At 33.4% G+C, this 14,744-nt stretch overlaps 1 protein-coding gene across 2 annotated transcripts in view; it reads right to left on the minus strand.

Moving 5' to 3' along the window:
* The window catches only part of CPFTSY (signal recognition particle receptor protein, chloroplast (FTSY)), a 104,140-nt gene extending 99,147 nt beyond the window's left edge, over positions 1-4,993 (minus strand). Inside the window, exon 1 of one of the 2 annotated variants that reach the window (XM_089808729.1) lies at positions 4,559-4,993. In XM_089808729.1, coding sequence (XP_089664855.1) covers positions 4,559-4,900 — 342 coding nt within the window. In that variant the 5' untranslated portion in view covers positions 4,901-4,993. The remainder of the gene's footprint in view (positions 1-4,558) is intronic. The other variant, XM_089808730.1, reaches the window with a different exon arrangement.
* Between the last annotated feature and the right edge of the window lie 9,751 nt (positions 4,994-14,744).

Raw genomic sequence — 14,744 nt, forward strand, 5'->3', positions numbered from 1 at the left:
TGAATAGGGGCGGCTTTCATAGTATCTTTGTTTTCATTTTGGAGCTCAGGATGATAGTGATCGTGACTTTGATATGGATGATTAGGGGCAGCTGCCTTAGTGTCTTTTGTTTTCATTTTGACTTTGATGTTTCAAACTTTGGAGTGTTTTGTCTTGACATTATAGTATTATATGATCATTGATAGTTGATACATTAATGGAATGATTATATATCAATATGATCATTGATACACTATAGCTGATACTTTAAAAGTTTAATACTTAAAAATTTGAGTCTTTATCTATTCAACATTTCCATTTTATTGAGAGTTGATGTTTTTCATTCCCTTTTGATTCATTTCATTATGTACTAATGTTATTTTAAGTACTTAGATGACTATTGAAAATGATGTTATTTAGAATTTTCTATGATGATTCGGTTAGATGCTGAATGCTATGCTCTATGATCATTGATGAATCATTATTTGATTAATGGAATTGATAATTTTAAACTATTTTGCTGTGATGACTGTAGAGTTGACGAATATATTTGAAAATTCCAATATATATATATATATATCGCCGTCCCCCCTGCCGTCCCTTGTTTCAGCGAAAAAAAAAATCATCCCGGAAACCCATTTCCCCGTCCCCCCGTCCCCTCGTCCTGGAAACTTGGGGTAACATAGGTTTCAACAGATGGCTCGGCAACATCAGAATTTACATACTCCAAAAGATCATTCTCTTCAAATGCAATGAGAACCCTGGTCTTCCATGACGCAAAATTTGAGGAGCCATCTAATATGTCTTCAACTTTTAACCCATTCACCATTTTTGCATACACAACAGAATTGGCTAAGAGAGAGGAACAATCAATACAATTTTAGAAATGCTACTTATTTTGAATCGAAATACTTCAACTAGGCTCTGATACCATGTTAAAATTGAATCAGGAGCACATAGGAAATAGAAGAAAAAACAGTGATCAAAAGATATCTTCGGAAAAATACCTCTGCACAAAGGGAAACAACCCAGCCTGCGAAAAAATTAAGCTTTATTTATGTCTTGCAAGACAAAAGTACAGGACATCTTGAAAATTTGAGTATCTAGCTTCCACAATTAATATGCTTTAATCAATGTCTATAAACTGACACAGAACGATATGCTGAAAATCCAAACATAGACATAGTAATAAGACTCATATGAGTTTGGAGCAAGAACAATTAATACAAGCTCTGAGAATAAAACACATGACAATCTGAAATAACCTTTTAATACATCAGTATAAAGAAGAATCATATAGACTCCACTCTATACAAGATTGATGCTAAACAACATATATATTTCACTCTTCAGATGATCATGCACAACCTTGAAAACCAAATAGCTGTCCAACTAAAAATTTAATCATACTCGTTAAAATCCATCTTTTGCATGAAGGTCGTATATCGCTGAAGAACAAAAAACGTAATAGTATTCAATAAATAATGGCGGTGACCAAAAACGTAGAGCATGAAGAAACATGCAAGAATGGTGAGGAGAAGATAGAAGAGATGCCAACGAGCTGCCATAAGAAAAACTGAAGCCAAACAGAAGGCGTTTATTCTGAGGAGACAAACGAACAAAGAAACTAACAGAGAAACTAGGAGAACACCATCATGGCAAGGATTGATCTGACAACAAAGAGACAGGCGCAATATGCTGCAGCAATAATCAGAAGAGGATCACAGATAGAAGATCTATCTTGAAGCTACATAACTCAACAAATGTCACTTCAGAAATTGTTTCAAAGAGAAGCAAAATATAGACACTAAAAATAGACCTAATTGCTAATGTTTATGATAGCTGTGAGAGAGCTTCTTCATACCTGTATCAATCAACTTCAGTTTTCTCAGAGTTTATCTACTTTACTTGTTTCTCTGGTATTGCATTTTTGAGAGCTGGTTCATTCTTTTACAGAGATGATGTTATATTCTATGTATTCTCACTTCTTGAAAAAATACCTTGTTTCTATCATAAGGGTATTGGCATTCTTCAGTTACTGTTTCTGCCCAGCCAGAGACGTCAAACTGTTCTCTTTACCATGGTCTAGGCATTCATCCATGGTCCTTTATGGGAGCTGCTTCCTTTATGTTTTATGTCTATCCTTCTCAGCGCCAAGTTAGTGTGACGTGGCAAAATTAATCATGGCTTGGCATATTGTTATCATCATGGGTTGCACGCAATGGTCCGTGTCTTTCAATATGGTCGTTCGTATGCTATCAGGTATATTGATGAGTTTTTGTAACTGATGTCTCTTGAAATCCTGCAGGAGCCTCTTCATATTAACAACGCCTTATGAAGGTGATGACAGTACAGCTACCCATGGACTCTTGGTCTTTCTAAGGCATGTGCATATTATGAAGAAACCTTAGTGTCTCTCTCCATATATAATGGTGGTCAATTTGGTGGTCTTTTGACTTGTGCAGAAGTTTTGGTTTTTTTCTTTTTGTGATTTTTAGTGTAGCCTTAGTGAGGAAGCATATTTGAGTCAATTCATTGAGAATTGTTCAGCTTGGAAATATTTCTACAATCATGAATGAATTGAAATGACACATCCTAAGTAACTGTTGTCAGTTCCGTGAATACAAGAAACATCTATTGCTTTGGATGTAATTTTGGAACAGGATGTTGGTGCTGTTATTCATCCAGCGAGGATTGTGTTCATGTTGGAAGTTAAAGAGCTTTTATTATTCGGTTTTCTTGCTCCGAGATTTCTGTAGATGTGATAATCTAGAGGTCACAGTTTCATCTCTGCTGTTTTATCAGTGATTATCGTATGATGTATAGCATTTGTATCTGCTGCAAAAGTGCTGTAAAAGCATACTGTATGTAACGTTCTCTATGTGTGAGTTGCGAGAGATTATTACTGTAAAGAGAGCATTCTGTGACCTCTAGCATGTAGGCTCAAAAATCCGTGAGCTCTATACTGAGACTCGTTCATCATTATTTAAAAAAGGAGTACATATTTGGCATGGCTGGGTTTTTCCTTTGAGTAGGAGGGTTTTCCCACAATAAGTTTGTGCGTTCTCTTTCTTTTGTGTTTGTTACTTCACCTCTCTGCATTCTTATATATTCTGGTTCAAAATTTAACACTAATTGTCGATCATTTATTATCATTATTATTATATTCATTATTTATCATGGCATTAATCAATATCAGGTTTATTATTATTATATTATCCATTAAATCAATTAATTAATATTTTAACATTAATGTTAAATAATTACCCATTTTTCGTAAATTAATATATTTCCTAATTATACCCTCACAAGTTACCTCATTCTTCTAATCAGTAACTTCTTCTCATTATCCATTTATATTATCTTCAAGAACTCAAAATATTTTTCATTTATCATATGAATTATCTCCTAAAACTTGATCAAATTCTCACAGTTCATCTGGTTTTTCAAAAATCCATAAATTCAGCATTTTCATATCAAATCTTTTATGCAAGATTGTTCTATCATTTTTATCCTTAAAATAGTATGATGGTATGCTGCTTAGTTGTAACCATGCCGTTCACAAGCAAATCATTTTGGTGTGCTCAACCCTAAGCTTTGCAATTGGATTTGATAATGCGAATTAGTTTCTTTGTAGTTTTGAGTCCTATTTTGTGTTTCCATTTCTATTGCCTACAATTTTCATGGTCAAAAGCACATTTTATATTTCAGACTTCTTATGCATAAACAAGACGCAAGTTAATGATTTAGCAAATGCAGAGTATCAATTACCTATGCTGGACCATGGCTATATACTGTTGTTATCACTTGCTTGAACTAGAAGGATAAGAAGCGTAAAAGCTGGGTTTCAGCTGCTTCCTTAAGTAAATAAATTAAAGTAACCCTGCCTTGTGACTAGCTATTTTTTATCTTTCTCATAATAAGGAGCTGCTCTCTTCATGCCCAAATGTGTTTTATTGAAAAACTAGTACTGTACCTGCAATAATACACTTTGATGTGTATGTGTAAATATTGAGCTTACTGTTAAAAAAAATCATGTTTGCAGCCTCTAATATATAAACCGTTATAAGGTTTCAGAGGTCAATCATGCCAAAAGGAAATAAAGCAGGGTAGCAGGAAGGGCCAAGCTAATAGCCAGACATGAAATTAGCCCATTTCTATTTCTTTGGGGTTTGTAGAGGTAGGGGCTCAAATTTAAACATGTTATGGTTCCAAGCCAACCGCAAGGTTCTTTAAGAGCTATCTCATAATCTTTAGCATTTAAATTCTCTCTTCATGTCACCGTAGTTGCAATAAGATAACCAACAACTATCAAGGAAATGTAGCAAGGTCTAACCAAATAGAGAAAAATGCATTCCTAAACATCTCATTAAAGCTTTTCCCCAGCACTTCATATTCACATTTAAAACGCACGTGGATTTCCCCGCCCGTAAGCGTCATGCTGAAAACTACAGGTGCAGAAAAAAAATTGACGTTTATAGTTTAAAATTAAATGTGGAAGTCTGCTGGGCGTTTCCAATCAGTTGAGTTAAGATTTGATAAAAACTAGGAGAATTTATGAAAGGTTAAACGTTGAGACCTCTTCAAGTTCGTCGAGCACCTGGTCTGTATCAGCCAAATTCCAGTAAGTAAGAAGTTCGTCCACAACGGCCAAATTATCTCTGGTTTTAGAGAATCCAGAAAAGAGCCGCTCCACGTCACTCTTTGCCTTTTCTTTTATTACTCTTCCCAGCCTACCGAAGAAACCCACCTTCTCATTCTCTGCTGCGCAAACTATCCTTCCCGCTAAATGTCTATAAGATTCAAATGAAAAATTCATAGGTTTGGAAACAAATGATTTGGTGAACGTCAACGATCTCTGTCCATGGTTTTGCTGGAACGAAGGAAGTGGAGAGGAAAAATAGCCGTGCACAGCAGCCATGACTACCCAGTTAGCATGGCTCTCCTACCTTCGGCAAATCCATTTCATATTTCATCTCTCGCTCGATTTATCCGTTTGTATTAAGTTGTTAATGAATGCTTAAAAAGGCATGAGAACATTTTATCCGATTTTGTATAATAATTAAAACATAACTACAGTTCTTTTTTCCAAAAAAAATTGAAGAGGCTAATGAGGTAGCAAGCTTGGAATTATAAGGTTAAGCACACTTAGTCAGAGTAATACTAGAATGGGTAACCTTTTAGAGGATTCAATGTTCACTTTTGTGAGCATCACTAGATGTAATGAGTGTTAAGGCCCCGTTTGGTTGAAGGAATAGGGGTGGAATAATAAAATGTCAATTCTTGCATTCACCAATATCACGTTTGTTTGTGAGCCTCCAAATCAGAATTAGAATTTAGCTCTCCTCATTTGACCTCAAATTGGGAAGAGCGGAAATCCTAAAAAAACATGGAATAAGCATAAGCTATGCTTATTCCATATTTTTATAAACTTGGATTTATGTTCTGTCGGGTCCGTGAAAAAGAAATGCGACGTTATTCCCACCCAATGCATTTTGTTTGTCACCTGATGCATTTTGTTTGCTGCTTTTTCGTAGGGTTTTCTTTTGCCATAGCAGAGCCAACGCAAACGCAGGGTTTTCGCACGCAAAGGTGTATACATGGTGACTTTGCTAGGGTTTAATAGCATCATATATCCACACGCTCCAAAAACAAATTCTAACGATTTATTTTCTTCTCTAAGCAGGGTTTTCGCCATAGTAGAGGTGATGCAAGGAGAGCTGACACAAGGTTTAAGCAAGCAAAGGTTTGCTTCTCACCATTTCAATACTATTATGCGGTATTTATCCTTGGGTATTTTTTTATTAACTTGCACGAAACTTATGATTTCCCATTTTAAAGTTAAATAGGGTTACATGTATGCATTTGACATTTTTAGGCTAATAGTGGGGAAGGCATGTTCCTCACGCCACGGTCTTCTGGTTCGGTGCTTTCTCTTTCCCAATTTCCAATGTTCTATTACAACGAAAAGGTCCATTCTATTTGGAATACAATTTATTGATTAAGATTATGTAAAAGCAACATTTTTTTTCCAATGCCATTCGTATACAAACCTGATTTTCAAGATAATGAGCCAACTATTTACATAGACATCTTTTTGGATCAGAGTTGATTTTGAACTTAGCCTTATTAAGTTATTATATTTCATATAGCTAATTACTTAAGTTATCAATTTCAAAGAAACCACCAACTAAAATCAATATTATAGTAAGGTTGTGCTCTGAATTCATCATTACCATCCTTGGGTATCTTTATGTAAGTAAAAGAAAATGTCGTTCAGAACCATTCTGAAGACAACCCCAAGTAACTTCAGGTTGCTCTTTGTAATTTGCCTAGAATCAGTGAACTCTTTGACCATTTCCTACCACAAGCTTATGTATCCACATGTGAATGATGGGATTCTTACAATATCCCATCTATGTCTATACGGTCAAAGCTACAAAACTGGTTTAAATGAATTATAATAGAACAAATGATAAAAAGGAAAAGAAAATTAAATAAGCTTATTTTTGTTTTCATTAACATTTTTCAAAGTTTATGTCAAAAATATTTCACATTACATTACATTTTAGGAAACCTTTTTAACATATAAGTCAATTTGTGAGTAGTTTTATTCAGAGATTTTGACCATTGACATTTTAATTTGTATAAGTTTGAAACTTGATTTGCATTAAGGGTTTAAGGGCATTTGGCTATGGCAATGTTTGAAGTTTACAAACTTTTTAAGTTGTAATGTCTTGAGCTATGAGGTGAGTCTCATGTGCTCCTTTCTACTACTTTGATAATTTAAATCACTCTACTTGAATGAGAAACATCAAGATCAATTTTGCCAAACATTTTATATCTTTGAGCATGTGAGTTCTAGATGATGGCTCCAAATCCTGATCCAAATCATCTTTAACACAAATTTTCTTTAGTAGCTCTATTGTTCTTGTTAACGGTAGATAGAAAGAGTATGCAGTCAAGTCATCTTCATAAACCACTATTATAAGTCTTGCCAATGCAACATCGGATGAATTGTAATGACTAACTTGTCATTATAAATTGTTTTGCAAATGGAGTTCACAATAGTCTTGGACTGTTTGCACTATGAACAGTCATTTAGTTTAACTGATATAAAATGAATCATGATGGCTTTCTTGTCCTTACAAATACAATGACAAATGGAGCTTACAACAGTCAGTTACTTGAAACTCATTAAAGAATGATATATTTATTGTTATGGGATCTAATCTCGAAAATTATAATTAAACCTACTGTAATCGGGTCGTGGGGTTTCAACATATTGTGAAAAAGTGATGGACTACAATTATTTAATCACATTATTTACGTATTCTTCTTAAGCTTCCCTTTAAGACTCAGTATAGCATAATATAGAGCCATATTCTTTCTATTGTGGTACAAGTTTGCTTCAAGCTGGGCCCCGCACTCTAATACCTTATTCACCATCAAACTGTCTTCATGCCACACTGCTCTGATTAAAATCTAGTTGAGAACATGGTTGAGAAGCATGTATCCCAAACAGCTTCTGAAGTCATCTCTTTCTTGTTTAGCAAATAGTAAAACTAATGTAGTAATTGACGCTTTCAGTGAAGTTTATCACTGCCATAGAGAGTCCTGCTGCTAGGAATAAGTTGTTTGCAGAATCCACTTGATAAGTGGAATTTTATTTAGAATACCCTGACTTTGTATTAGAGTTGGGGTTGTCAACATTTTGTGGCTTATGGAGTGATGATACAGAATTACATTTGCTCTCTTTATTTCATTTTCATATGCATGATTCTACATTGCATATGCATAATTCATTTTCTTATTTGTGAAAGACTTGGTTTGAATGACTGTTTTTCTTTTTAGAGAAATGATTATTTCTTGTTCCCTTTTAATTTAACTCGTTGATTTGTTTGATCTGAGTCAAGCGAAGAGGATAATTTTAGTTTCGTTAAATCAAGCTCAAACAAGGGGAAGATGATGAAATCCTTACTTTAGCATTGTTTGAATTATTTTTAAGTACTTCAGATAATATATTATGTGAATGCTTATATCTTCATTATTATTTAAATTTATTTATTTCATGACTCATAAGTACAACTAAAGTGCTTATATAATACTTGTAATGATAGATACAATATGTAACATCTCTCATTCATCATCCATAGCATCGTCTAACCATGGGTTTTTAAATTGGCTTCATTAATCAGTTAGTTAACACAGATCCAAACTAAATTCTACGCATTATCATGGCAAGCAACATCAGTCAAAGTTTTACAAAACCAACATGCAAGACTCCCAAGCATTAGTCCTAGTTAAGATAGCATTATATGGCCCCTCTCATATATACAGCCCACCAAACCAGTCCACCAATAATACATGTAGCTCCATACCCTCTTTCAAGTCTCGCATACACCCTTTCACAAGTACTTTTTAAAATTATTTTATAAAATATTCAAATCTCATTCATAAAAATAAAAATATTGTCTAGAACCATCCATTTGAACTAGTTTTGGTAAATAATCAAATGTCCATAATTATAAAACATAAATGTTGCTTGTTAACATCCCATTTTGACTAGCTTCCAACCCTTCCTCTAATCACAAGTTTATGATGATTCCCCCAAAATGATGCTCATATTACTGATTTGACCAAGGATGATATGTTCTCTTCAGACAAGGATAATATGTTCCCTTCACTGTTATAATTTTCATAATGAGCCTTGCAATTTGTATTTTACATCGTTTCCAAAACAATTCCCGATTTCAACTTCAACAAGAGATACCTTGGCCTTAGTAGTTAGTATTATTGTCTTCGCATATATATACAAGTTATCAACAATTGCACAATTGAATGCAAATGTCATGGAATCATATTAGCACTATTAAATGCTAATAGTGAACGACAACTGCAATGTGGCACAAGGTGTTGACTAGTTGACTAGAATTAGTCTAGTTAAATAAGAGCTTAATTACTGCTGACCTTAGTTTCATTAATATAACAGAAAGTTGGGTGTACACAAAGTTGCCTTCTAAATAAAATAATAGCTTATATAACCTGTTAAAATGTATAGAGAAAGCTTACAATTTAAGGGTTAATATTCATGTTAGCAAACTGATTTTGTTTTAGATTTCACTTTGCTCACTCATCTTTGGTACTGATTTTTGTCTAGGTCATTGATGGATCTTGCTAATGATCCAAGGATTCATGATCTCATTGATAGGAGGACTAGAATCATGCTCGCTCTTCTAGCTGCTCTTGTCGCCCTTGCAATATCCATTGCGGCATCTGCACAAGAAGCAAGAAGAGAGAGGCATAAGTGCAAAAGAGATGAAATCCCATTTTATAAGAGTATTATTCATTCAAATGAGACTGATTGTCATGACCAACTTCGTATGACTAGAAAAACCTTCTTTTGTCTATCCACTATTCTTAGGCATAAATGAATCATTGGAGATTATTCCAACATCACTTTAGAAGAACAACTAGTGATGTTCCTCCACACACTTGGGTGCAATTTGAGGAATCGTAAGATTGCTCATAATTTTGGTCACTCAGAAGAGACAATTAGCAGATACTTCCACAAGGTCTTGAGGGCTATCTTAGCGCTCCATGGTGACTATATGTTGCCTGATGAGCCAAACACTCCTCCTCAAATTCTTGGGAAGGATCGTTTTGATCCCTACTTCAAGGTGCATCTCCTATTGCCATATATTTGTTATGTTGATTATAACTCATAATAATATGTTTTTAATGCAAATTCATGATTTGTAGGATTCTATTGGAGCAATAGATGGGACCCATATACCGATTACCATTGATGTTGACAACCAAGCTAAATATCGTGATAGGAAAGGAAACCTATCACATAATGTTATGGATGCGTGTTCCTTTGATTATAAGTTTCAATACATTCTTGCTAGTTGGGAAGGGTCTATAGAAGATAGTCGTGTTCTTGCTTCTGCTTTGTCCAGATCAGATCCACTAGTAGTTCCCCCCGGTATGTGTAATCAACTTGTTCATGTTAAGTTCCTTTGATTTTATTAGAGACGTGTCAAGGTTATATCAATATACTTTTGGTACATTTGTGTAGGTAAATTTTATTTGGTTGATGCAGGATATCCAAATGTACTTGGATTTCTCGCCCCTTATCGGTGTGCACGCTACCATCTAAAGGAGTTTTGCAGAGCAAATTCAATTAACTCTCCACAAGAGCTATTTAATCATCGACACTCCTCACTTTGCAATATAATAGAGCGTACATTTGGCATTTTGAAGCAACGTTTTCCTATTTTGAGGCATGCAACATTGTATCAAATCATGACACAAACTAAGATTGTCTTAGCATGTTGCATCTTGCACAACTTCATTACGATAGAGGACAACATTCCTCGTGAAGTTGAAACTGAAGAGGATGAGTATGATGGGATAAATGTACCCATACTTGAGACATATGGGATGACTCAGCGAGATAGAGATGATTGGGGAAACTTTCGAGATGAAATAGCTCAGACGATGTGGGAAGACTGTAGAGTGCGAGCTTAGTTGTAGTTGGAATATTACATTTTGTTGTAGAATATATATTGGAAAATACTTTTGATATATATATATATATATATATATATATATATATATATATATATATATATATATATATATATATATATATATATATATATATATATGGGTAAAAACACAAACCTATGTTACCTTTTATAAAGAAATGTGATATCAGAATGTGACAGTTCAATGTTAATGACAAAAAAAATGGTATTTGTGTTTAAAATATGAAGATGATGTAAACTGATGAAATGTGTAGAATTGTATGAATTTTATGCCTATAATTTTTATTATTTTTTTGACTAAGAATTTGTTTATTTTATTTTATTTTGAAGTCCCTTTTTTAACTGTAAAAAATATAGGATGTAGTTCCCGTCAAACAAGTATGTGCAAATCATCTTTTTTTGTTCTAATTTGAAAATATTTTATAGATGACATGTATAGCTAGTGAACAAAAAAAAAAAAAAAAAAAATTGATGTATATTTTCTTTGTTATAAATACTCAAGTTCGACCTTGTCAAAATCCAACAGTTTTTTCCTCCCGTCAAAACTTCCCTATCAAATCTATACCTTCCTAAAAAAAAATTACATATTCGTGAAGATGATTCTCTCCTCTAGTGATAAATATTATTTTTTTATTTTTTTGATATGATTTACTATTTTTTTGATATGATTTTGAGAGAGCACCTTCTGAAATGTTGAAATATCGACTTATAATATTTTGAGATTATAACATATTATAACTGATCAAAACACTCAAAAATTTATATAATGATGATATTGAATTTGATATCTATAAAAGGGTATTTTTAGTTTTTGAAAAAAAATGAGTTTTGATAGAGAAATGAGATTTGACCAAAACAGGTTTTTGTATCATAAACGGTGACACAGATCTGTGCTTTTACCCATATATATATATATATATATATATAGACACATTTGTGTTATTTCAAAATGAATGAAATATATGTGACATTTTCATCATCATTATAATGTGGCTGTAACTATATTGACTAGAGTGAGTTTGTATTATTTCTTGTTTTTGTGTTGTATTCTATTTTTTTCTACATCTTATTTGTGTTTTGCCTAGATCCAGTGAGTGTTGAGTGTTCCAGTTATTCTCATGAGAGATATATATTAATAAATATTAATCTCATTATTAACTTTGAATATCTGACAGCTGTACAAATGTCATGGCAGTTGTTCCATTGTTGAGGTATATTCAATCTTCCAATTTTATAGTATGTTTGTTCTGTAAATCCATTTAATATTTATTCCTCCTCAATCCATCCATGTAATATTTATTCTTCCTTAATGAATCCTTTCATGACTCGTGCACAATATGCATTTGGTGATATTCCCCCTAGGAAATAGACTATATTTTATTCATTTGAAGACAGTATTGGCAAAAATCCCTACTTGTGGTATGTTTTTGATAGAATAATGCTCACGTATGTTTTCCCATGACATCATTCATTGAATAACTTTTGGACCTCAATATATATCTACACAATTAGAAACCATGAAAGTCCAAATGTCACATGCAGATGCAGAAGGCATACTGAACAACAATTAGAAACCATGAAAGTCCAAATGTCACATGAGATCATGTCGAGTTCTAGCAATTTTAGCACACAATATCAAAGCAGTACAAAATGAGTGGCTATGAACATCGATCAAATCTAAGCTGATGAAATAGAAAATATCTATTGTAGCCTTGTCTTTACTTGAGTTTTCCTTTCTTGTAGTCTTAGGATGATGAGTGTCTTCTCTTTGGGGAAGACCAAAACCGCAACCTCTCTTGGCACATTTCTTGTGAAGTATTTTGGGGTTTTGATTTTGTTTGTTTCAGTTTTTATGATTATGTCAAAGTGTCATTAGGGAGGTAGATCAGGTGCCTCTCAATTCTATATCATTAGTTGAAGAATTGGTCAAGGATCAACTTGGTGAATCATTCTCAATGTTTGATGTGTTAAAATATAAAATTGTAGGCTCATACCCCTTATAAACTTTCTTCTGTTTAACATAACATGCTAGAGCACATCTTGAAGAAGAAAAAATTAAGGAAAAGTTATTGGAAATTACTTTGAAATGTTTTGTGATACAATACATTGGTTTATTTATCATTCCAATCGTTGTCTATCTGTATGATTATTTCATTCACTTCCCTGCGTTTTTTATAATTTCTCTTAGAAAACAAATAGCAAAGAGATGTAGAATTTACTCTATAATTTGATCTGTCTTGAAATAGGGATGTTCTAGAAATTCGAAATGGTCACTTGGTTGTCTTATAATACTAAAAATGAAATTGTGGTAGGGTTGTAAGCTACCTAGTCTCTATTGAATCTGGAGTAGCTATTGACCTTGACTTTCGATATCCATTTTTGGCTTTGTACGTGTTGAAAACTTTGCATAGGCAAGATCATTTCAGAAGCCGAGGCAGAGTTTCTACTTGCCAAATCAAACCTTCCTATAACCCAGTGATTTCTATAGCAATCACCAAGGGCCCCTTGTTGCCATCAATTGCACTCAACTTATTTTGCCAAATTCAAATTGTGGTGTTTGGAAATGGCCCCCTACAAGAGGCTTGATAATGATTTATTTTTATATAAACATACTTTAAAATATGAATATTTAAGATATCTCCTTATACATTTAATAAACTTTTGCTTTATAATAGCCATCATCTATGTTGTTCCCTCCTAAACATCCCAAAAAAGCTCGGTAATATAACTCATCAAGCTTGTACTGCACTAACAATGAGGGAAGAAGCAGAATTTGAGCATGTAACTTTACCTTGCAAAGGATTTTTGAAAATATTTTAATTTTTTAAAATTCGTGTTTGCCTTGATTTCGGGAATTGACAGTAGATCCTTATTATTAATAAGATTAATATTTTGCTTCATCCCCATGTATGGAACTTGGCCTTTTATTGGCAGGCAAATATAGGAGTTTCACTATTCTTCCCATGAATGTCCAATTGAATCTATGTTTCAATCTGTGATAATATTTTGTTGTTGCAGTAGTTTTTAATATGTGGGTTATGTTGTAGCATAAGAGGATCATGTGAAATTTATTACCTCCAACATTTCTTTTTATGGATAATTTCTATACTTGAGATTAGTTTGAGTCGTTTTAAGAGCTAGAGCCCTCTTCTTAGATTCAGTTGTGCCTCATCCTTTGATTGTAGTTATTCTCTTTTGGGTCAGAGTGAAGTGAAAAGAAAAATGTGTTGTGCCCGTAACCAACATTGGGTGGAGAATTAGAGGCAGCAAAGCCATTCCAAGTGTGTGTCTGGCATGTGTTTTCAATGGAAAAGGGATGCTACAAGCACACCCTTTTACAACTGCCATTTTTCCTTTTCCTTCTTTCCTTCTTTGCATATCTCGGGACAATTTCTCAGTTTCGAAATCCATTGATGTGCAAATCATATGCTTGGGTCACTACTTCTAGTTTCTAATTCCTCAAAACTTATATTTCTGCCAACATTTCATTTTTTTGCCCTTCAAAAACCACATCTTGTTCTTCTCATCTGCCCTTTTCAAACTTTGATTTCATGCTCTCTGAAAACTGCTTTTATTTTTTGATTATCATTCTTGTGTTTTGCTGTTTGCTTCTTAAATGGGCTAAGGAAGGTGGTAAACACAAATTTTATTTGAGAAAAATATATAATTTTTGCTCATAACATGACCGGGTGGGCCCTATTTCATTTCTACTAGAGCTAGATAGGTTTGAATATTTTTAATACTGTGTTTTTCTTAAAAGATATCAGGTGTGTAACAGTACAAGAGCACACCAAAGAAAATGTATTTCTGTGTTTTGTGGTAGTGTGATTTGTCATAAATTTCACTGCATTGCAAGGCATCACAAGGGAAAAACCTTATTTTGATAAAATGTTCGTGAGCTTAATTGATCCACTACTTGGATGTTATGGACCAGAATATCAATTTTATTGCAATAGTTGATCCGGGGCACTAAGCTTGTTCTAAAATCTTCTACTAAGTACTGTAAAAAAATTATATGCTTTATGGAGCATGCACACATCAACGTTTTGATTCAATATTCAGGCATAGGTGCATGGGACAAATGAAAATATAATAAAAAATTTATTCTCAATTTTCTCAAGTCTTTGTTTTAAAAAACAAGCAGATGTAAAACAAACAAGAATTAGAATAAGCAGTGTCAAATAATCTTAGAAAAATAAAATTAGAATTAGC

The sequence above is a fragment of the Cupressus sempervirens genome, chromosome 11 (assembly GCF_028749045.1).
Source record: "Cupressus sempervirens isolate cs-2001-9-10 chromosome 11, ASM2874904v1, whole genome shotgun sequence".
NCBI lineage: Eukaryota > Viridiplantae > Streptophyta > Pinopsida > Cupressales > Cupressaceae > Cupressus > Cupressus sempervirens.